Below are 21855 nucleotides of genomic sequence, written 5' to 3' on the forward strand. Positions count from 1 at the left end.
TGGACTCTGTGTTGTTTAGTGTTTCAATTAAAAAATATCCACTGAGACAAACTCTTTCAACAAAGGCTCCAATTTTCACCTTCTCTTTTATAATATAATACCTCCACCCCAGAAAGAAATTAAAAAAAATCTTGGTGCTGATTTTGGTGTCTTTTCTCCATGATGTCCTCTCAGCCCTGGTCCCTGGTCTACTGGAGACATTGTTGTGTCAATGCTTCGGGATTTGTGATAAATCATAGGTATTCATGGCAGACCCTGCGGAGATACATACATATAAGTAACTCCATCATAGTCTCACACAGACATAATGATGTATAATGAAAATTCCATACTTCAAGTCACATCATGTCTCCCCCTTGGGGATTAATCAAGTATTTCAGATTCTGTAAAGTCTGCAAATTCTTATATGTAATGTGTTTTTTTTTTGTCTGATTCTCTGTCACTGCTGCAAAATACTGCAACTTCCATGTAAGGGAGGATTTCCAGTTTGAAACCAGTGGAGCATTTTTTTTGTTGACTACTGCAGCTTTACCTTTGCACCGACCGTTTGCAACCCGATACCTTTGTCCTTTTTCCCAGAGGCAGCAAATAAAATAGGGATTTAATTTGTACTTTAGGTGTTTCAGTGAAAACACAGCCAGGCAGCCAAGAAGACGTCATTCCACGGGAGGCTTAATAATTACCCCCAACGTCCTCACTGGCCTCCATATAAATTTAAATTCAGAATTTTAGATGAGGTCTCTTGAGAATAGTGGTGTCCCCCGCCGAGGCCGGGGCGTGGTTTTAGGTGGAGGGGTGGGGGCATAAGGCAGGCAGCTGGGAGGCAAGTTTTTTCAAACTGCAGGGACAAACAAAAGTGGCTTTGCCTTGCAGGAACAAGGAAGTACATGTAGGGAGAGAGTGAGCGTGTCTCTGGGGTCAGATCTGAGCAGTGCTACCTGAGCGACTGGAAAGAAGCAGCGGTGAACTCAAGACACAAACAGTTGGATTTCACTCATTTATTTTCAGACTCCACTCAGTATTTCTGGTGCCTTAGATGATCACAGATCACAGATCACAGAGACAGAGGGAGAGAGAGTGATCAAAGGAGTGAAAGCCAGTGTTTTGGAGTTTAAACGCGCTTATTGATTAATGTGATTTATTGTGTCAGCGCACAAAGCCTTGTCTGCTCCATCTACAGCGCCCGCCCACCGGGCTTTGTGCGGAACGATAGTAGAGCGGTGATCATCACATGCTCCGGGATTTGCCGTGTAGGAAGCCGGGAGCCTGGAGCTCTGCTTGCTCATCAGCGAAGAAACGAGGATTTGTTGACTCATTCCAGTGTGGTTCCACAGCGGCAGGACTTTGCACATCATCGCCGGTCTCCTCGGTCACTGCCGCGTCCCCTGAAAAACGAACCGGTCACTCTGGACTTTTTTTCCCCTCTCTCTTCCACGGTGAGCGTGAATCACCTCCGCAGTTTCGGATGCGTGAACGTGGCGTGGGAGTGGGTTGGGTCTCGCAGGCGGCTGGCATACGCACACGTCGTCAGGGATATTAAGCAAATAGGTGAAGGTTTAGTTTTTTTTTTTTTTAATTCTTTATCAAAAGGACACAGGAGAGGTGAGTCCGGACATTGGCAAACCGCCGGCTCCCCTCACCGGCTGGACATCTGACTCCCAGGATAAAACACAGCGGACTTCCCAGTTCTTCGTCCCGTTTCTGATTGCGGATCAACGGTTAACCACGTTGTCAACCCGTCCAGACACCGCCTCTCCGTCTTCAGGGAATAGCTGCTGGAAGTGGGTCTGCGGGGAAACGCGCACACACAATGGCAACCGGTGCGCTCTTGCTCGTCTGTGCGCTGCTTGGTAAGTCACCTGGAGCGGAGCTGTCAGCCTGGATCCAGACTGTTGTGTGGTGTTTTTTTTTTTTTCTTACTGTCTGTGCCACATTAATGAAGTGCGTCTGCATCAGCTGAGCCCGTGTCTCTGCACGCGAGCGGACGAGACGCGTGCTTTTGAGCTGGTCATTTGGGAAAGAGCAAAAACTAGTCACCAGCAGTCAGGTGGAAGTAGGCTACATCCATAATCGCTGCTGTAATAACAGATGCCTTTGAGCAGATGTGTGTGCGCGTGCATGTGTGTGTGTGTGTGTTGATCTAGGTTAATGGGATATTTGGATTTTAGTCACAGATTAACCCCATATTGTCTGACCACATGCAATGAACGGTTGTTTTTGTCAACAGATGAATACTACAGTACTACTCTGTTATAGAGTATAACAGACATGTATGCAGTACTAACACTAACTAACACTGATTTGAACCAAACCTTGTGCTTGAACCTTAATCCTAATTTTCATCCTGACTTTGACCAGAGGTCAAGAAATGACTTTCTAATTAAGATCAGACTTTGGTCATAACTAGAGTCACTGGTCGTTGGTCACTGTAACCACAGTGAGATACACAGCCTGGAAATGTTATGGAGTTGACCGGAACCTTAAAGATGCAGCTCTGTATCTGTGAGAAACTGCATTTTTAACATCTGAAACAACACAGGTTAACCAAACCAGGACCAGGACCAGGACCAGGTGACGCCAAACCACAACACAAACCAAACCATCATTTACATTGTAACTGAAACCACATAAATGTGTTCCTGGCTTGGGTTTGTACCAAATAACAATTCCCAGTGAGTAGAACGAGTAACAAGGGTGAGTAGACAGACATAGCAGCACACATTGTTACACACACTCACCTGAGTCACACACACTTGAATAGCCACCATCAACACCCCAGGGTATGAAGTCATTCAGTGGGTGTGTGTAGACACCCAGTCATTCTTTGTTCTGCACTTCTGCCGTTATAAAGTCATGGCTTCAGGTAAAAACAACAATGTTCAAAGACACACAAGTACACACCTGATGACAATCAGTGACGCACACACACACACACACACACACTAACACTTACATATACAGTCATTGTTGCTGACACACACATACATTAGGTACATGCTGCCTGCCGCTCTCAAACAAACACCAGATGGCTTCTCTGGTCCTGTGTTGGGAGGCCAGGCTGTCAGTGCTGCTGGCGAGGACCCGGGTGGGGGTGGGTTAGAAGATGCCCCGATGTGGAGGCCCCCACTTTGCCGAAAGGATTACCAGCCTGTGCCTCTCTTCATGTGTCCTCACATTGCTTAAGAAGCCACTTTCACTAGAGTGTGTGTGTGTGTGTGTGTGTGTGTGTGTGTGTGGGGGGGGGGGTATTGTTCACTGTTGAGTGAGGCGAGTGCATGCTGTCACAGTACAGATTCTTATCTACAGTGTAGGCAGGAGAGTGGAGTTTCTTCTGGATTGCATAATATTCATGAATCAGTTTGAGTCGGTGAAGAGCGTTTCAGGTGGAAGGAGTAGGTTTTGTTTTTGTGCGAGGCTGAGTGGATCACTGGCATGAATCACTTCTGAAATCCTGATATTTTCTCATGCTATGGTGGTGCTCGTCACATTCTTACGACATAAATTATTTGCCAACATCGACATTACAGCTAATAATCTGCACCATCTGACTTCACAAATCCTTTATCTAGAACCACTTTTTCAACCTTGTGCACAATGACAATCCAATTGCTGGATAGATACAGCCACACGGGAGCAATACTTCCTTATTCACACTTTACATTTACAACATAATGCACGCTAATGTCTACCACATCGTGTGATATTTGCACGTCTTGTTTTTCTCATTTTCACCTGGCAGCACTTGAGTTTGTTTGGCGCACAAATCCATCTCAGGAGGAGAATGAAAGCTTTGTCAGATGGTGACAGTACCAGTCATTATTAAACCCAGGGGTGCTACTTAGGCAAATTTTATATTGTGGTTTGATTTATGGTGCTGCCTTTGCAACCGACTGCGAGTGTTCATGATTATTTTTGGCAAAGCACGGGGGTATATGATGTAAGTAGTTGCCTGGAGGAAAGAAGGTTTATTAGGTTTACAAACAGGATGTCATCCTCCTCTCCCACAGATGGTAAAAAAAATCTCATGCTTGTAGGCTGGTGCACTATTGAACATGTTTCTAGGTTAAGTCTGCATTTAAAACTGGGGAACCATCGGAAAGGACCGACACATCCCAGTTCGAATACCTAAATTGAAAGAGTAATATGTGTGAGTCAGGCTGGTTTAAACTGTGAAATGCCTGAGTGATTTCCATTTACTGTGCTGACATGACTAGCCTGCAGTCCTTCAAGTTCTGATGAGCTGCCACTGCTGGCTCTGTTTATCAGCTGGTGTCCGAAGAGTTTCACATCACACGGGGGCAAATCTTAAAGCTTATGTCTGTCAAGATGCAAATTCAGTGTGATGTTTTAATTTAGCTGTGGTGCCTCGCAGAGACAGGTGCTGTTGTCACCGTGATCAGACCATTTCCTTACATGAATGATAAATATGCACACATGGACATCAGAGGGTCTGTGGTGGGCAAATATTTGGGTAGGGCAGTGGGCAAGTCTAGTAAGGCAAAAAGTACCCAACGGAACCAATGGTCACTCTATATCATCTATCGCCTAGCATATAACAACACTGTAGTTTCACTTCTAACGTCCGCAAAGGTTTGTGCTGGGTTTGGTATGATCATAACGTTACCAGTAGACCCTGCTTATTCAAAGAGTGGGCTGAAGGCCACATGCAGCCCAGACGCAATCTCAGAGGGCTCCGGTCTGTGGTGAAATGCAGAGAGATTACAACAAGTGACAATGTTCTGCAGTAGAATAGAGGATGAATGACATACTCTTGTGGCCTAGCAACATGCGACCCACAGTACGTTATCAAAAAATATTCATTGTTTTTCAATTCATTTATATGTACGGTGAAAGGAGTAGTTCCAAAATACACAATACAGTGAATACCATTGACCTTCTACTTCTATTCTTCATTCACTCCCTCCCTTTGGTTAATTGCTGTCTTGTTCCTGCTCACAGAGAGAATTTTGTTCTATTTTTGATGATCGTTTTCATCTCCGAAAAGGAGGTGAAACAATGAGCGGTTATGTGCGCTCATTACTGTGCTATCGATCGAAGAGAAAAGTTTTAAGTAGCTGTGGTAACGCTGTCAAACTTTATCAGTGTATGGATTTTAATGTGAGCCATGCATAATTGCCCCAATCAAACAGCGTAAAGGTTCTTAAGAGCTCATTTCCATTTTAGACGCAAATGCTGAGCCCCCCCCAAAGCATTTTCAGAAAGTAGGAATGGCAGCACTTAAAGCTACTTAGATATGATTGTCCATGTGGCTGCTGTGACAATGTCAGAAAAGCTTAAGCAGTGTGGATTTAATTCATGCAGTTTTCCCCGTTTCGGACAAAAACACTGAAATGTTTGCAGTGCGTGATTTGAAAATGCAAGAAGTCTGGAGTTGATGCATTTATTTAAAAACCGTACAAAAGGAGGTTGACGTAACAAGAAGACGGTCGGAAAAAGTCGATATGTCTCATGGTTGTGATTGATTGCAAATGACCTTGAATGGTCCAGGAAATGATGAAATATGCTTGGAGGCATTTGTAACCATTCTGAATTTGCACTGCCACTCCCTGATGCCAGCTCGGCCTCCTCTCCCTGTCTTGTATAAGAATGACAGCTGGAAGCCCCCCACCCCAAAACGACAGGGATTTTCAGTTATGTGTGGTCAGGCCACGCGTCTTCCTGCTTTAAGTCAGCTGTTGAGCAGATGGAATGTTTTCCATGTGTTTCTAAGCCTCAGCTGACGTGCGGCAGAATACAGTCTAGACAGTAAAGCAAAAACGCTATAACTCAAGGCTTCAAACTTTGTGCAGCCCTTCTTTGGAAGTTCTGTGGAGAAGTGGTGTGTGTTTGTGTGACAGGGTTGTCAGGATCCTACTTGACATTTCATATCTATTAGACTTTCTTTGGTTATCGTTGTGCACATGCTGCGCTCGAAGCGCTGAACACCAACTCCCTCCCTAAAGTTCGTACGGGTATTGAGATATCAGATACAAAGTGACAGCCCCATCATGTCTTTGTCCTGCCTTGTGTTTCTCGTTATTTTGGCGTGTTGTTGTCATCAGTAACACAGGGCCTGCCTAAATGTACTCGTGCAGCTGTCTGATTGTTGCTGTTCACGCTCCTTGTTATTTTCTTTGGCTGCTGTATTCTCCGGGCTTGTTTGCATGATAAGCATTAGATTCATGTCTTTGTTCATACCCGCGACGTGGTGCCTTGTGTGCCTTTTTTTCATCATTATTTCACAACATTGTTGACTCAACTGACAGAGACAAAGAAATGCAAAAGGGAGATACTCACATAGGTTGTTAATTTTCTGAAAGGTGTGAAAGGTTTTCACTAAGTATTCATTCAGCTTGTGATACATATCAACACTGGAAAGGTGTAGGTTCTGTTGTCAGTGAAGGAGCGCTAACTAGCTAAACGCTAACTGGAAAATGCCATAAACTGGTTGTAAAGATGCTAACTATTTTTAGCTTCCTGCAGAGGACTGATATACAAGGGTAAGACAAAAAGTTCAAAAACACATTTTTATAATTTTTTTTTTAAGAAAAGTGCACTTTCAATAATAAGTGGATGTGTAGACACGTATCTTCACTGCCTTGAACAACTTTGAAAAGTTTAATCATATAATGGTCAAGTTTTGAGCTTTATTTTGTTAAATTTTCCAACCTTAAGAATGAATTTTTTTTTTTAAAAAAAAGAACAATCTCAACTTTTCAATCAACTTTGAAATGATTGAGCTTTCTTTTTTGTTGCTTTTACCACAACTGAAAGTCAAATTAAACTTGATTTCAGTCTTGAGACGAGACAAAGAAGGCTGTGACTGGTGTGAAAGACACGTCTTTACAAAAGAGGAATATTTTCTTATGGAAACTTCTGAAGTGTTTAGACTTAAGTGGAGAACATGTGTAGAAATAGATTTGTACTTCTTGGACTATTCTTGATATTTCCCCTTTGTGCTCATGTAGTACGAGGAAGTCAGTGATCTTGATGGCTAAAGTCAGAGTGCAACAAAAGTAGCTGAAAACCAAAGACTGCGACTGTGCTAGCACGGGAGTGTGATGTCCCTAGTAATCAGCTACAAAGGGCAGTGCCTTTGCTGATTACAGGTCTTTACTACTAACAGGACAAGGAGAGGAGCTGTAATACAGACTTCACAGTCATCTGAAGAACTCGCAGTCAGCACAAAACTGCAGTTTTACCACACAACCCATTGTTTTCTCCTGAAGTGCTGTCCTGTCCTGAAGGTAAAAACATTTTTGTAAACATTTTGTCTGGATGAGTTTTCCTGAAGAGATCAATAAAACACGTGAGGCTGAACTGACGCCTGTTCTGTAGATCAAAAAGCAAAGTCAGTCGTGGATAATCGCAAGTTATTTTCTTATGCGGCGTCTTCTATTTATTTTCGTAAATCTCTGCCCTCCTCCGTGAGGGTGGATCTGAGCCGTATAACCTCTCTGTGGTTCTCATGCACAGATGAGAGTCTGTGTGAAGTGCAACAGAGTTCTTGAGGGAGATTTCCAGCCCGCAACAGTGAAGACGTAAAGTGGCTTCAGCTGGAGACAGAGGCAGCCTCTGCTCTGTGTTTGATTTCTACACTCCTTCACTATCTCTGGATTTTTTTTTTTTTTGTCAGGACCATCCCACACCACGGCTCTTTGCCAGAACCTGACTAGCACATCTTTTCACACCGGAAGCTGTGTTATGATAATATCACAGCAACATCGCCTTCGCCATTCGGTCCGTGAGCTTAAAACTCACATGAATCTCTGCCTCTTACTCTTAAAGGGCACTCCAACCACCTACTCCTCCTCCACCTCCCTTTTCCTCTTCATCCTCCACCAGTGAGAGCTCCTGACCTTCCTCCTCCACTCTTTTCTGAACAATACCAGGCCCAACCCACTTCCTTCTCATGGAACACTAATTAGAGATAACTCCCAAGTGAATTGAACCCTATATTGCCTCCGTTTATGCAGTTTGAGAGGAGAAAATCTGCATCTAATGGCAATGTTTACCTTGGAGTTCTTATGAACACATTGCCTGACCAATTAAAAGCTCAGCACTGCAACCCCATCCTCTCACTGGGATTTTGCCTGGTCTACATTGAGAATGATAATGATAATAATTAAGAAAGTTCCACTTGGCTGTCACACACACACACATTCACTTTCCTTTCCTTCACTTTGTTTGTACAGTGTAACCGGAAATTTGATCCCGACTCAAATCAGTTGAGGCCGAACCCGAACCTTAATGTTGTTTCATTCCTCTTTTAAATCAGAGACATTTGTAGATCTATATTTGTTTCTCATCAAGATCACTCTCAAGCGTTTGAACAGGACTTCACTCTTCAGTGCTGATGTTCTTCAGAGAAACTACATTCTCTTTACTCAATGCTCATCCCTCTCACAGGTTTACTAGATCCCACCCTGGTGGGATTCACACCAGGTGCCGTAGCTATGGTGACAGTCCCTCATCTACACGCTGCTGATGACACATTCTGCCCAGTGCTGATGCTGTAAAATACACAAAAATCCTCTCTTAGGCGACAAGAGGAAGAACATACATTCACTTGTCGTCATGTTTCCTTGAAGGGGTGTGTGTTTGCAGTTGTGTTTATGTGTGTCCCGTCGGGCTTTTGCATAAATGCACAAATGATCAAGAAAATGCATTTGTGCTGCCGAAAGACGGAGTGACTGACAATCGTAGGGAAGACGTCTATTTGAAGTCGACTAATGAATAGTTAATTGGTTTTTCTTCCGAACTGCAGCTGAAATGTGTGAACGTGGGCAGTGATTGCAGGCTGTCAGTCACGTACAGAACACAGGCACTGTATATAACATAGATAGAGATGTCAGGCGACCAACTAGTAGTAGTAGAATCTATAATATAAAAATACGTCTGTCAGGCTTTGGCAGTTAACGACGGGAGAATGTTAAGCTCTGTGTCTTTTGTTTTAGTGGGTGAAAGTTTTGCATACGTCAAAATGAGACCAGTTCTTTGTCACCCAGACAGAGCGGGGGAGGTGACAGTTGAGGGCGGAGGGTGTTTGGGTTTGTAGAGGGTTGGGGGTTGGGGTGATGAGGTTAGTGGGGTAGCAGGTGTCCATGTAGAGTTAATGGATCTGCCAAAGGCTGTGGATGGATGCACTTAATGCACTGAGTGTATGAGACTGTGAAAACAAAAGACTGTGTGACAACATGTCTCTGTCTCTGCCTCATCACAACAACCCCCTCCCCCAAACTAAACATCGGGTTTGCTTTGATTAAAAGTTAATTATCACATTTGACTATTAACCAAAACACTTAAATGTGACCCAGCCATTCATCAAATTCACCCAAACTGTAACTGTCTGTCACACTGTAAGTGTTTACCACTATACATTTGGCCAGGCTGCAAAAACTCTTGGCACTCCACACAACACACAACCTTCGTCTGTATATTTAGTGTATTATTAATTAGGATGCTTCTCCGTCTTCAGCTTATCAAAATTAATTAAGGGGCTGAGTTGTGGAAACTGTTCCTTCTTTATTTCAGTGATTATTTTACTGAAGTGAAATAGGCTCGACAGCAGCCTTCATAGAGAAAATTAAAAACAGTTGAATTACTTGCTCACAACTGCTCATACCTTAAAGGCTTGTGCATCATTTAGGTGTTGCTGTGTAACCTGTGTCTGTATCACTTTATTTTACCGTCTTTGTTGACACCCTTTTCAACAAATGACAAAATAAAGTTGCTGGGTTTGAAATAAAAAAAATCTATTAAGTTTTCCATAGCTTGTTCCTAACAATACTTCAGTAAACGTGTCCAATGGTTTTGACAAGATAAAATGCACTGATAAATTCTTACAAGGGATTCAGACATAATGTAGTCGGTGTCAGCAAAGCTGTCTTCACAGTGCTCTGCTTCCACTCCTATTCTGGCATTTATCAGGGGGATCAGCGTTTTGTGCTTTTAGGGAGAAGTTTAAAAAAAAAAAACAGCAGACAGATATTTATTGTAGTTTGGTTGCATTGTAGTAAATTGTTGTGAGGATGACGCACTTGACTCTCTAAAGTATTCAGATGTGTAGCATTTCTGGGACTATTTCTCAACAAACAAACATTAAACTGACAGTCAAATTTATCTCTTGGTAAGTCAGCACTTGTAAGGCTATAGCAGACAGAGGCATTAATATCTGTAAGTCAACACTACAGTGGAAAAACAAAATCTTGGATCTGGAATCCTTTTGAAATCTTTTGATGGTATAGAACTTTTAAACCACATGTTGGTACTAATTGGTACTTCAGGGGCGTGCTTTTCGTGGGCAGGCACAGAGGCATTAATGATCAATAAGCATCACTACAGTGGAAAAGCACATAATGACTTATTCTGTTGACCTCCTGAAACCAAACTAAACTCGCTTTGGTAAACTGCCATTGTCTTCTTACTACTGTATAGCAAATAGAGAGCATTTGCTACCAAATTTGTATCTGTAGATGTATATTATTTGTCAGGTTCAGAATCATATTGTCAGAATCATATTGCCCTTAAAATAATTGCTTCCCATTCTGTATTCCCATTTTATCATTGGGATAAATGTAATTATCCAAAGCTGACGGAAAATGTCACGTTTTTCAGTTGATTGAGTCTGGTTAAGTGACAAGCAGAAAAGGAAAACAAACAGAAATAATTAGCTTTTGGCAGCAGCAATATTTGATGCTAAACAGAATAAAATATTGTCACTTTCCAAAGGTGCGGGAAATGCTGTTGTCATATTCACCTACACCTACAGTACATTAGAGAGTTGAAAAAGCAAAGCGTTCAAGTTACAGTAGCAGCGCAAAATCCGTAGGAGAGACATTTACATGAGGCAACAGTGAATTTTGATCAAAATGTTATTTTAAAAGATGAGAAGCTGTTGCTACAGTGTCGATTATCACTTTGAAATCATCTCTAGGGATGAAACAATGAAAAGCTGTTTCATGTGGTGGTTTACAGGAAGGCAAAGCAGCTGAGAGTGTAGGAGGGAGATTGAAGAGGCAGCTGTTCGACACAGAGAGATAGATTATTATCTATCTATCTGTTGACTCTACTGACAAATACAACAGGCAGCAGAAAGGGAAAAGAAAATTATGAATTAGTCAGAGCAGGCCAGACCAATCACATGGGCACACAGCATGTGCTCCCCTAGCCCACCCCCACTTGCATAGTTACAGTACAATTATAGCACAGAGGAAACAGGCTCCTTCTGTGTACAGTAACACTGGCACAGAGAATGAATTAGCTCTGAACCCCCCCATTGTTTCCATGCTGGTCTGACCAGCTGTTATGAGCTGCAGCGCAGGTGGGGTCATGACTGTTGCAGCCCAAAGGGAGCCATAAATTATGACCTGTTCGCATGGCGATAGCAGCGGACCGCATAATCCAGGCATGGCCCAAACATGAGCGTTCTCACAATTAGTACTGAGTAATAAAAATGAGTCATGACGCGGTCGTGAGTGGACCTGCTGAGTTGGTGGCTTCAAAGTAGAACCATGAATGTTCTACATTACAAAATGTTTTTTTCCCCGAGTCTGATTATGAGGCAACAATGAGCAGCTGAGTAGCTGAAAATCATAAACTGGAAACAGATGGAAGCTGTTATGTTCGCAGTAACAAGTTCTTTTTTGTTGTAACTGCTGACTTGTTGTAACAGTGACTTCTTGAAATGGATTCTTGATCCATTTCAAGATTAAAAAAAGGCGCAATGCTAGCTGTCAATAAAACAACATAATTGTATTCAGCTAAAAAACACCTTCAGTGAAGATGCAGATTTTGAGCTGTGATAATCAGATTATTGTTAATTGACAGATTTCCATTTCATTTAAAGTATTTTCTTTTTCTGCTCCATCAACTGCCCTTCTCAATGCCGGGCTATCGGGAATGATTTCAAATGAATGAATGATTTTCCATATCATTTAGATCCATTAATCAACAAACATGCAATTAATTCGATTATTATAATCACTTTACTGGCCTAACCAAAACACAACCATCTGTAAAATGAGCTGATTTTTTACATTTCATCTTCGTAATCACTATGCAAACACATTGAACTGTTTTAATTACTGATTGTTTGCGATGCTTGGAGTGGATTTGCCAAGCAGAACATCTTCCGTCTGCTAAAAGCCAAATTAACCAGCTGCTGGCTCTTTCCCCGTGTTTACCTGGCAATAAAATGATTAAGCAGCAAAAAATTAATAATCAACAATCCACACATCTAGCCTATTTCAGCTAATTCTCAATTGTGGAAAATAGAGACTGATGATAATAAACACAAGGTTCATGTGTTTGAACCATTTTCACTTGGGCTGGAGATCAGGGCTCGTGGAGATACTGAATGTGCAGCGTGTTAATAGATTAAACATGAGTGTTTATTTATGTTTTCTTCTCTCTCTGCCCTTCGGCTAGGCTCCCTGCTTTGAAGGCACTTCACATTTTGATGGAGAATCCCTTTGCAGCGCTGTAGCTCGTGAACGTACGATCTGTTTAACTGTTCTCATCTTCTGGTCGTATCTGTCGTCGTACACTTTTTTTTTTCAATGTCGAGCAATATGTCGACTTCACCGTGCCACTCGCTCTGCAAAGGGCTCCTGTACTCTCTTGTTCCTCCTCTGTATAAAGCTGCGTGGGTGTAATGGGCAGTTGTTGGGTTGCTGGAAATGTGTCAGCTGTTAGTGCGGTCTTCTGGCCTGTCTAACTGGCCCTCTAATGGAGCGCTGTGTCCTCGTCCCTCCCTGACCTTGTCAGACCCGGTATTACCATCTGTTGTAAGTGAGCCAATCACATTCAGTGTTAAGTACGACAGTTGACACCATTGTGTGACAAGTCATCCAGACCACAATCTGATGCCTGATCTGGCTTCACTCACTGGTCAGACGCACACTGCAGTCACATGTCTGCCTGTTTGAGTCCAACATCAAGTGTAACTGTACATACACAGTATGTGCCTGCGGTCACTGTTGAGAATGACCTGTAGAAAAAGGACCAGCGAGTCAGTGGTCAGTCTTTACTCACGGTCCTGCAACTTGAAGATACCTATTACCCACAAGCAAAAATAAATGTGGTTAAGGCTGAGAATTACACACTACATAATAATACCTGTCTCAGAAGTTCTTGACTTGGATTTGAAAGTTTCAGAGCACGGTCGTATAGTACCTCAATGTCAAATGGTAAAATACCAACCCTTACCTGACGTTAACATTGGCACAAACACCATAAACCCCCATTATGTCAAATTTAAGACTGGGTTGTCAATGTATGACTGTTGATTGTTGTGCTGGACCTGTAGTACTCGGGGGTGCTTCTTTGTGTATAGACCACTTACTATCAGTGAAAGGGAAGATCGGTGCATATTGTGGACAGTTGAAGGCTTTTATGGTCGACCATTTTCTTTTCAAGCACAAACCTAACTCTGAGTGCTCCTAGCAGGGTTCATAAAAACATAGTGGAATGGGTTTTCTGAGAGCGCAGACGTGTGGAGGGGCTAACAGTGGAGCTACTGGGCCTTCGGGAACGGCCAGGAATTCGGTCACAATGCCTTCCTGATTTCTTGGGATAGTTGGAGAAGCATGTCCATCCACGTAGGGAATCACAAAGGGTGACCAAAGGCAAGGAAGGGACAAGGTGTAACAGCTTGTTCAAAAAAAATCCTTTAGATTCTTGGTTTGTCTTTGATATGGAAGGACTTGGCAAAACCACACAGAGTCTGGACCACCATCCCCCAGAAAAGTATTTTCTTTTTATTGATCTTGAAAAGATTTTAAATCAGACTCACAAATATCAATGGCTGACCTCTGACACTCTACTGGGTGATCTTAGTCACACTCCAAAATCTTAGTTAACAAGAACAACGGGAGGTCACTGTAGTTGCATTCATTTTATTTAGTATAACTTCATTGATATTGTTCCATTACCAAAAGCACACAGTAGCTAACAGCAAACATGTGACCTCATGGCCACAATAAAAAATACAAAGAAACAGAGTTTCTTTGTTGCATGGCTTTAAACAATGAGCCCCGTTCTTGCAAGTGGTTGCATTTCCCTTTTCTCCCCTCTTTTATCTTTCTGCTTTTTTTCTTTTTCTCATCATGGAATCTGTCTCTATTGCACTCCTGCTCTTTCTGGTAATGATGTTAACAGGGTCAAATGTGTTTTCAGGCCTGAAGGGAGAAGATGCAGAGAGTATTTGGACAATGGGTAACCAGCTCGGAGAAACAAGGATATGAAAATACTCTCATTTTGTACATTTTCACCCAATACTTAACCCTGTCCATCCACATGTATAGCTGCTGCACACAAGTCATCGTCACTTAGTTCTGTGCATATTTATGAAGTCCCAAACCCTGGAGGCAGCTGTCATTTTCTCTTTAGGTTATTTCTCCTTTTCTATTTTTCCTCCTCACTCACCGTGCAGTTCTTTCCTCGCCTCATTGCTACCTCGCTGTCTTGGACTTTCTCACAAAGTTTCTGTAGGATGAGTCTGAACTTTCCTTGGGGACATGAGACAATGACTAGGTCCAAGTTGATATATATAATTAATTCATCTCTCTGGCTGAAGTTGTTTTCATTCTTTCTTAGCTCCTCCACGTTCTCTGCAGTGTTTTTGCAACTTTTAAGGTAAAGAGCACTGTTTGTTCCCATTGTCGCATGATGATAAAAAGAGAAAATGTCACAATCACTGCCAGAGATGGAGTAAACAATCTTGCTGTCATTCTTTTTTTTTTGTTTTCATCAGAAAACTCCAGAGAGATTATTAACATTGTGAATATCCACATGGTTTCTTAGTGGACTGTGGATGTCCATTTGCTTAAGGTTATATTATTGCCAAAAACAACAACAACAATACAGTTGCTCATAGATGTTGGAATAGTTTCTGGCAGAGGAGTAATTGATACTCAAGTTACAATGCTGCAGAGCTTGTTGGATTTGTTTATGGTCGTGATTTTTATGGAGGTGAGAGCAGCACTGTTGACATCTGTTCTCTGTGAGGTCTGACTCAGCCAAAGTGGAGCAGAGTGTGATGCAGGTGGTCAGGATGCCGTCAGAAATCAGAGATGTAACTGTAGTACACACAAGGAGCGAGGGAGACGATGAGAAAGAACTGGCGCCGTTTTTGACCGGGTAAAATCGGAATGCAAATCCTCCTGTGACCAGTGTGAAGGGAAATAAAACAAGACACCCCAAAGTTGACATTATTTTCTTGTAAACACACCGTGATACGCAGCAAGAACTTAATTGAGCATATTGGTTTGTTTGTCTACACAATTAGGAATTTCAGCGAAGTGGGAAGAGTTGATGGAAAGCACACAGATTTCTGCATTAACACGTCTGGACATCACAACTCTGGATTCTGTCCATATCACTAACACCCTGGAGTGTTTCTTATTACACACCTTTGTAGGTGTGTAATTACTACGTGAAAAGAAGAGAAATGACGAGAGTAGCCGACGTGAATGCAAGTGGCGTTAATGCCGTTCCCGTTGAGAATAGAGCACTGGCTACAAATAATTGGATTAGCGTTTAACCCTGCTTCTTCTTAGCATAATCCTCTTTGCGGCTTTTCCCCCTGCTTCATACTGTACATATATGTGCGTTTATATGTGGCCTGCACGCCTGCATTGCGTTTGCATACCCTCGCCTATTGATGCAGGCTCTCTCGCTGTTGGCTCGCAAGGTCAGCTTGAGACCTTGTCCGTAGTCATTCACCATCTTCTGACATGGGTTTACAAGCTAGGTAGTAAAAGCACAGGCAGCAGAGACAGGAGCCAAGGCACAGGAGAGGAATGTTAAACCAAATCAGCGAGGGAAATGGAGCAAGGCAGGCATCTGCTGTGGGCAGGGACGGCAATGAGCAAAAATAATAGAAAATGTGGTGCCTTGTGGAGCTGACATGGCCACTTGCTGATCGAGGTGGCAGAACTTTTGTTGAAAGGTTAGTAGAGTGTAGCATTAAGACTAAGGTTGGGTATCGGCATTTGGAAACACTTTGGCAATACTAGGGTGAGGGCTCGATAATGGGACGAACAAGGTCAGCTTATTTTTTTCTTTAGAAGGATGACAGGACAGCCGAGAAGGGGAGGAAACTATAAATGCACCAGTATATGAGTTATCTATTTTTTTTTTTTTGGATGCGTGAGTAATATTTTCTACGCAGTTCAAGATGAGTGGTTGAAACCTGAGAACACTGACATCACAAAGAACAGGAACCCAGGACCTGAGTCAGAACTCGATGCAGGGTGCTTCTTGTATGAAGTACTGTGGATCCAGCAGTGAGCTCTGTCAACAATATATACTCTGTTTCAATGTAAGTGTTCATGTCTGCAGTGATTGCTAGCATCGGAAGCAGCAGGTCATGGCCTCTAGTTATGCAGCAGCATGTATATATACATACAGATAGAGATGGAGCTTTTTTGAGATTTGTAAGAATAAAGAACAGTTACACAGCGTGGGTGTATGGATTCTACAGCTCCTACAGCACTGGCAGCTGATGTTGTTGCCTTACTTTGAAAACCTTGTTGACCAGTTAGAAAACAGAAGTCAACCGAGCAATATATTAATATCCAAGATATGTTCAAGATGTGTCTAATCATCTTCATATAATAAAGCTTTAAAATATTTTATTATATATTTGTTTTTAGTTGCTTCATATTGTGCCATCAGTGTAGTTGTCTCTAGAGATGCAAATATGTGGACAAACAAAGAATTTTGCACAATGTGTAACCTTAAAAAAATAAATAAAATACCTTAATTAGGAAGAGAAACTACGGTGCTTTTATTTTGAAAGAATTACAGGAAATGTGGTGCTTGCAATAGAAAATTACATAGAAAACTGGCCAAATCATTTTCAAATCTTTTAATGAGCTACATGGCTCAAATTTGTTTTCTTTACTGTCCCTAGGTCTTTGCTTTACTGCTTGTTTTACTGCAGTTACATGCAGAAAATTACAATATTTATTTCTAAATGGAAAACATCTTTTTCCCCCATGAACAGCTAAACTAGAATAGAGGACAGAGAAAAAAACATAATTACTTTTAAGAAGTTTATTTTATAGGTAAAAGTTTTACCTCGTGGTGTTTATGTTCATGTATTTACAGTATTTCCGAGTACAGGAGATAACGGTAGATTATATTTGTGTAAATGAAACTCTGTAGGTAAAACCTTGTGACCTTGTGTCTCTGGACCTCATCAAAACCTGAAAAAAGTACTTTTTTCAATTGCCCCATGATAAGTCTGCGGAGGGTCTTTTGGTGAAATTTAGCCCCAGGAAAAAAACATTTTAATAATTTTTCCCTCTAATATGTGTTAAATTCAGTACAACTGAGGGACTGTTAATCAGATATTGTTTTAGAGATTTTGTCAGCTCATTAGTGAGACATGTTTCAGAATAGAAATATCTGATCTCTAGGCTTCAGAGTTTTTTTTTTCTCTTTGCCCAGTGATTGAATATGAACATCATGCAAAGGCAGTTGTTTTTTTTTTTTTTTTTCTGTAATACTCACTCACATGCATAGTGCATAGTTTTGCACATGACTTGACACAAATAGATGGTTGACAATGAAGACTTGATGCACAGTGATTGAAAGATGGGAGGGTGCAGTGGAAGTGTGTGAGAAAGTGACCGAGGAGGAAGGGGTTTATGCTGAAGTAAAAAAGCCGTCGTGGTGAATTATTAATGCCAGGCATTGTGTCCAAAGACACAGCCTCTTATAGACACAGAAACACACACACACAGGCACGCAACAGACTCACAAGTGCACACTTACACGAACGCAGCTGCAATCTCCAGTTGCTTGTATAGACAGGAAACGGCACACACTTCTAGACTTTGTCTAGATTCTTTTTGGAGGTAGTTGTTTTTAAGTGCTCTGGCTCTGTGTGTGTGTGTGTTAGTGTGTGTTTTTCAGTCATGTTTATAATATGGGCAGATACAGGATTCACACATTGCTTCCTGACTGTCCTAAATACAGGCTACAAAGCCATATTCACAGCAGTCTGCACTGTGGTTTTTATTTATTTATTTTTTGTTTCAGTTTGTTACAACATGTCATCCACCAATGTTGCTGCTGTTTTTTCTTGTTCTCCAATGGTGTTTTAATGGGAGCAACATTCCACAGCGCCGATACAAACACTCGTGAAAATGTGAGGAAAATTGATTGTGCAAACTCGATTAGCTTCCCTGCCCTAGAACATCATGGTCCCCTTTTTTCCAGGCGGAGAAGCAGTTTTGACCTATATTTATGTAATTAAAAAGACACTTCTGCTATTTCATCCATGCAAATTTAAACATCGTTCTTCATTCTCTTTCCCCCGTTTAAATGTTTCCGCCCTTGAGTGTGGAATATGCTGGTAATATTAGAAACACACAGTGCAAATATACTTTCCCTGCTAAGGCAATAAATAGGATAATTATTTTGAAAATCCATCACCAGCTCCTCAAGAGAAAAAAAAAAATCCAAGTCGGGCTTAACTCCACCAAGGACAGTTCCAAATCCAAAGAGTCGGGCTTAACTCCACCAAGGACAGTCAAATGGTTAACGGCCCACACATATAAAGTGCTTTTCAATCCATGATGACCACTCAAATGCTTTAGACTGCTGTCCATTTACCCATTCACTCACACACTTGTATACAACAATCAAGTATATCTGCAGGGTGTCTTTTATAATCTTCCACTGTCATTCATTCCATGTCCAGACATTTATCAAGAAGAAGCTGAGGTGGAATCTGAGGTGAAAAATGTGCCTAAGGTAGCCACGATATAATATAAAAAGAAATTATATATAATAATGGAAGAACTAATAAAAAAAAAAACTTACTAACTTGATTTGTTTTTAGTAAACGTCTCCTAAAGGTTTATGAATAATACGGCTTTTTATAGGTGAAAACATTTTAGATGTAAGTTCCAATTTTCTTGAATCAGTGGACAGTAGCAGTGGACAACCCTTACTGACCTCTGTGTCCGCATGGCTTATTTATCAGTTGACTCTAATGGGAAGTCCATTCACGTCTTTCCTAGTGAATGTTGATGAGCCCTGAAAACTAATGAGGCTCCAGACCATAGAGTTTTTCTCATACATTAAAAAGAAAAAACACCTGTTCAATGTTGGTCTTGACAACTTACATGCTCTGCTGACTTGTATTTTACCAATTCTCTCTGACCTTTTTCAAAAATCCCCCGATTGCTGCCTCCCACTTTACTGTAGAACAGCTACAGTCCTTGTGGTGAAGGTTGAACTCTGAGTACCTGTAATTACAGTGAGCCTGATGGGATGATTGCCGTTAAAAATGAGTAACTGCAAATGTTTCCAGCAGATAGCTTTGTGTTGCACACCTTGACCTCCGTCTCGGCTGTTTCTTTATTCAGCATAATGTCGACCACTGGTTTGTAATTTAAATGCAATTTTGTAACCCTTCTCTCTCTCTCTCTCTCTTGCTCTGCTTTCACTTCCACATATTTCTTCTCAATAGCCGGTGTTGCCGTGGCTCAGAGGGTTGTGACGGTGCAGACCGGGCCCCTGTTTCGAACTGAGGGCTCCCACGTGACCATCTGGTGCAATGTGACAGGCTACAAAGAGGGTGTGGAGCAGGACTTCGAGTGGTCCATGTACTTGGCGTCAGCGCAGGACCGGGAGATCCGCATCGTGAGCACGGCTCAGCAGAACTACGCCTACGCCCTCTACGCCACACGGGTCAATAACAAAGAGATCTACGTGGAGAGGCTGAGCGGCGACTCGGCCGTGTTCCACATCACCAAGGTGCAAGCCACAGACCAGGGTCTGTTTGAGTGTTACACCCCCAATACAGACGGTCGTTACCTTGGATCCTACAGTGCACGCACCAACCTCACCGGTGAGTACAAATAACCTGTCAACGTTCAGATAAATCACACGAAAGAACAATTTAACCGCCTGTGTATACAGAAAAACTGCAGCTGCAGTTGTACCTTAATATTCAACGCTGTGAAGTAGTCGACAGTCAGTGAACGGGTCAAAGTATCACTGTGTCTGTTACTGATACAAAAGTACATCTATATGTGGTTAAGTGGTTAAATACAGATTAGTATGACAATGAGGGCTCAGATAAAACTGGTGTCTGTTTTTGGTGGGTCGTTACATACATATAATACATATGTTGAACACCGTAGGCCAAAGATAATAACCCACTTGTTATATAACGTAATTAATAAATACAATTGAATGATTTTAAATTTACAACTTACAGCTAATTAGATAACAGTCAACATGATCTTCACTCATTACTACCTAGTGGAGGTTTTGACACCTGGTGGCGCTTTAAGAGGAGTATTTAGACATCAGGATCCCTGCAACGAACTTGTTGTTTGGTCTCAATTAATAAAAAAACCTGTCTCCATCACTGTGTAACTCCGTGCAGATGATGTGACACAAATGACTGCATCTTTGTTAATTATTGTCACTTTAGGAAGGAATATACCACACTCGCGTGTCTAGTTTATACACAGACACATTTATGCAAGGGTAAGTTGGAAAATTCCAAGACACATTAAAACAAAAACAAAGCTATTTGTTGACATTTCCAAGAACCACGTCTGAGAACTTCTGCAAGTGGTGTTTACATCCGATAATTCCTTCTTTGTAGAATACCAGAGGAGGTCTTTGACACCCTGCTTTTCATTTGTCTAAGCTGCTGAAATGGAGTTCCCTTCATTTACAATAGATGTCACAGGTTTTCATTTCTCGTTTGGGTAAAAAGTAGGTGTTGCTTCGATTTTTTTTGTCTCCTTTGGAAAAACCCCATTAAATAAAACCTTGCTCAGCTGAACACTTGACGCAGAATAAATGATAACATTTGCTACAGTTGCTTCAGTGAGACGTGTTTTTAATGTAACGTCTCAGATATTGAAATTAGACACATTGAAAATGAAGCACCTGTTCCTGCAACTTTTTGACTTAAATATATTATGGTATAATACATTATAAACTACTGAGGCAAAGGTCTGTTGATCCACCACTTTCTTTGACACTTAATAAGCATCGTGCATGTATCTCGTAGCTCAGAGGTAGCCATCAGTTATGAAGGCCAGCGTATACTTCACATGGCAGTTTCATTATAGTTTGCCAAGAGCACCTTGAAATAACAACCTGTGTGTGATTTAGTTCAGGTCGGTTGCATTTAAAATTGCGTTTATTCTAGTATATACTGTGAAACTTTTCCCATCACATTTTCAGATGAGGCAAAAATAAATGCAAGAATAACCCAAAAACAGTATTTTGACAAATAAAATAGATTCAGTGAACAATTGAACAACTTAAATCTATTTTATTTTAAAATTTGAGCTACTTGGTGCCCTCGTGTTGTTGCAGTTTTGTGCAGTAGCTGACCTTCAAACCCATTATTTCTGTCTAAAAGACCAAAGCTGATCAACAGTCTGGTCAGTGTTGTATGATCGTCCTTTTCAATGTGGACAAGCGCAGGGTATAAAAGCTGGACTGTGTACAGATCCAGGACTCACCTTGAACTATTAGCCGTGTCTTAACGTTTAAAATACCCAACATCACTTAAAGTCAACGGCCCCCATGTTGCTCAGCCGATCTGATCCCACCAGAAAGATCCTCCACAGTTAGGCTGTGTCCTGCTGTGATCTGAAAACCACATGAATGGACTGTGAGTGGAGGAGTAGCTTCCTCAGTCCCACCTGTTCTGATTTGATATAAAAAAAAACAATCACTCCAAAAACCACCAATCACTCCAAAAACTCTCTTTCTAAAAAAAAAACAAAACAATCACTCCAAAAACTCTCTTTCTAAATCTCTGACTCACCCGCCTCACTTATGCAGTCACACCCGCACACTTCC

At 41.6% G+C, this 21855-nt stretch overlaps 1 protein-coding gene across 1 annotated transcript in view; it reads left to right on the top strand.

The window, feature by feature from the left end:
* Nucleotides 1–767: 767 nt before the first annotated feature.
* The window catches only part of igsf3 (immunoglobulin superfamily, member 3), a 79957-nt gene continuing 58869 nt past the window's right edge, over nucleotides 768–21855 (top strand). The window contains exons 1-2 of the mRNA XM_008328531.3: nucleotides 768–1850; nucleotides 19490–19870. Coding sequence (XP_008326753.1) covers nucleotides 1811–1850; nucleotides 19490–19870 — 421 coding nt within the window. The 5' untranslated portion in view covers nucleotides 768–1810. The remainder of the gene's footprint in view (nucleotides 1851–19489; nucleotides 19871–21855) is intronic.

The sequence above is a fragment of the Cynoglossus semilaevis genome, chromosome 16, assembly GCF_000523025.1.
Source record: "Cynoglossus semilaevis isolate Cse_v1.0 chromosome 16, Cse_v1.0, whole genome shotgun sequence".
Classification (NCBI taxonomy): Eukaryota; Metazoa; Chordata; class Actinopteri; order Pleuronectiformes; family Cynoglossidae; genus Cynoglossus; species Cynoglossus semilaevis.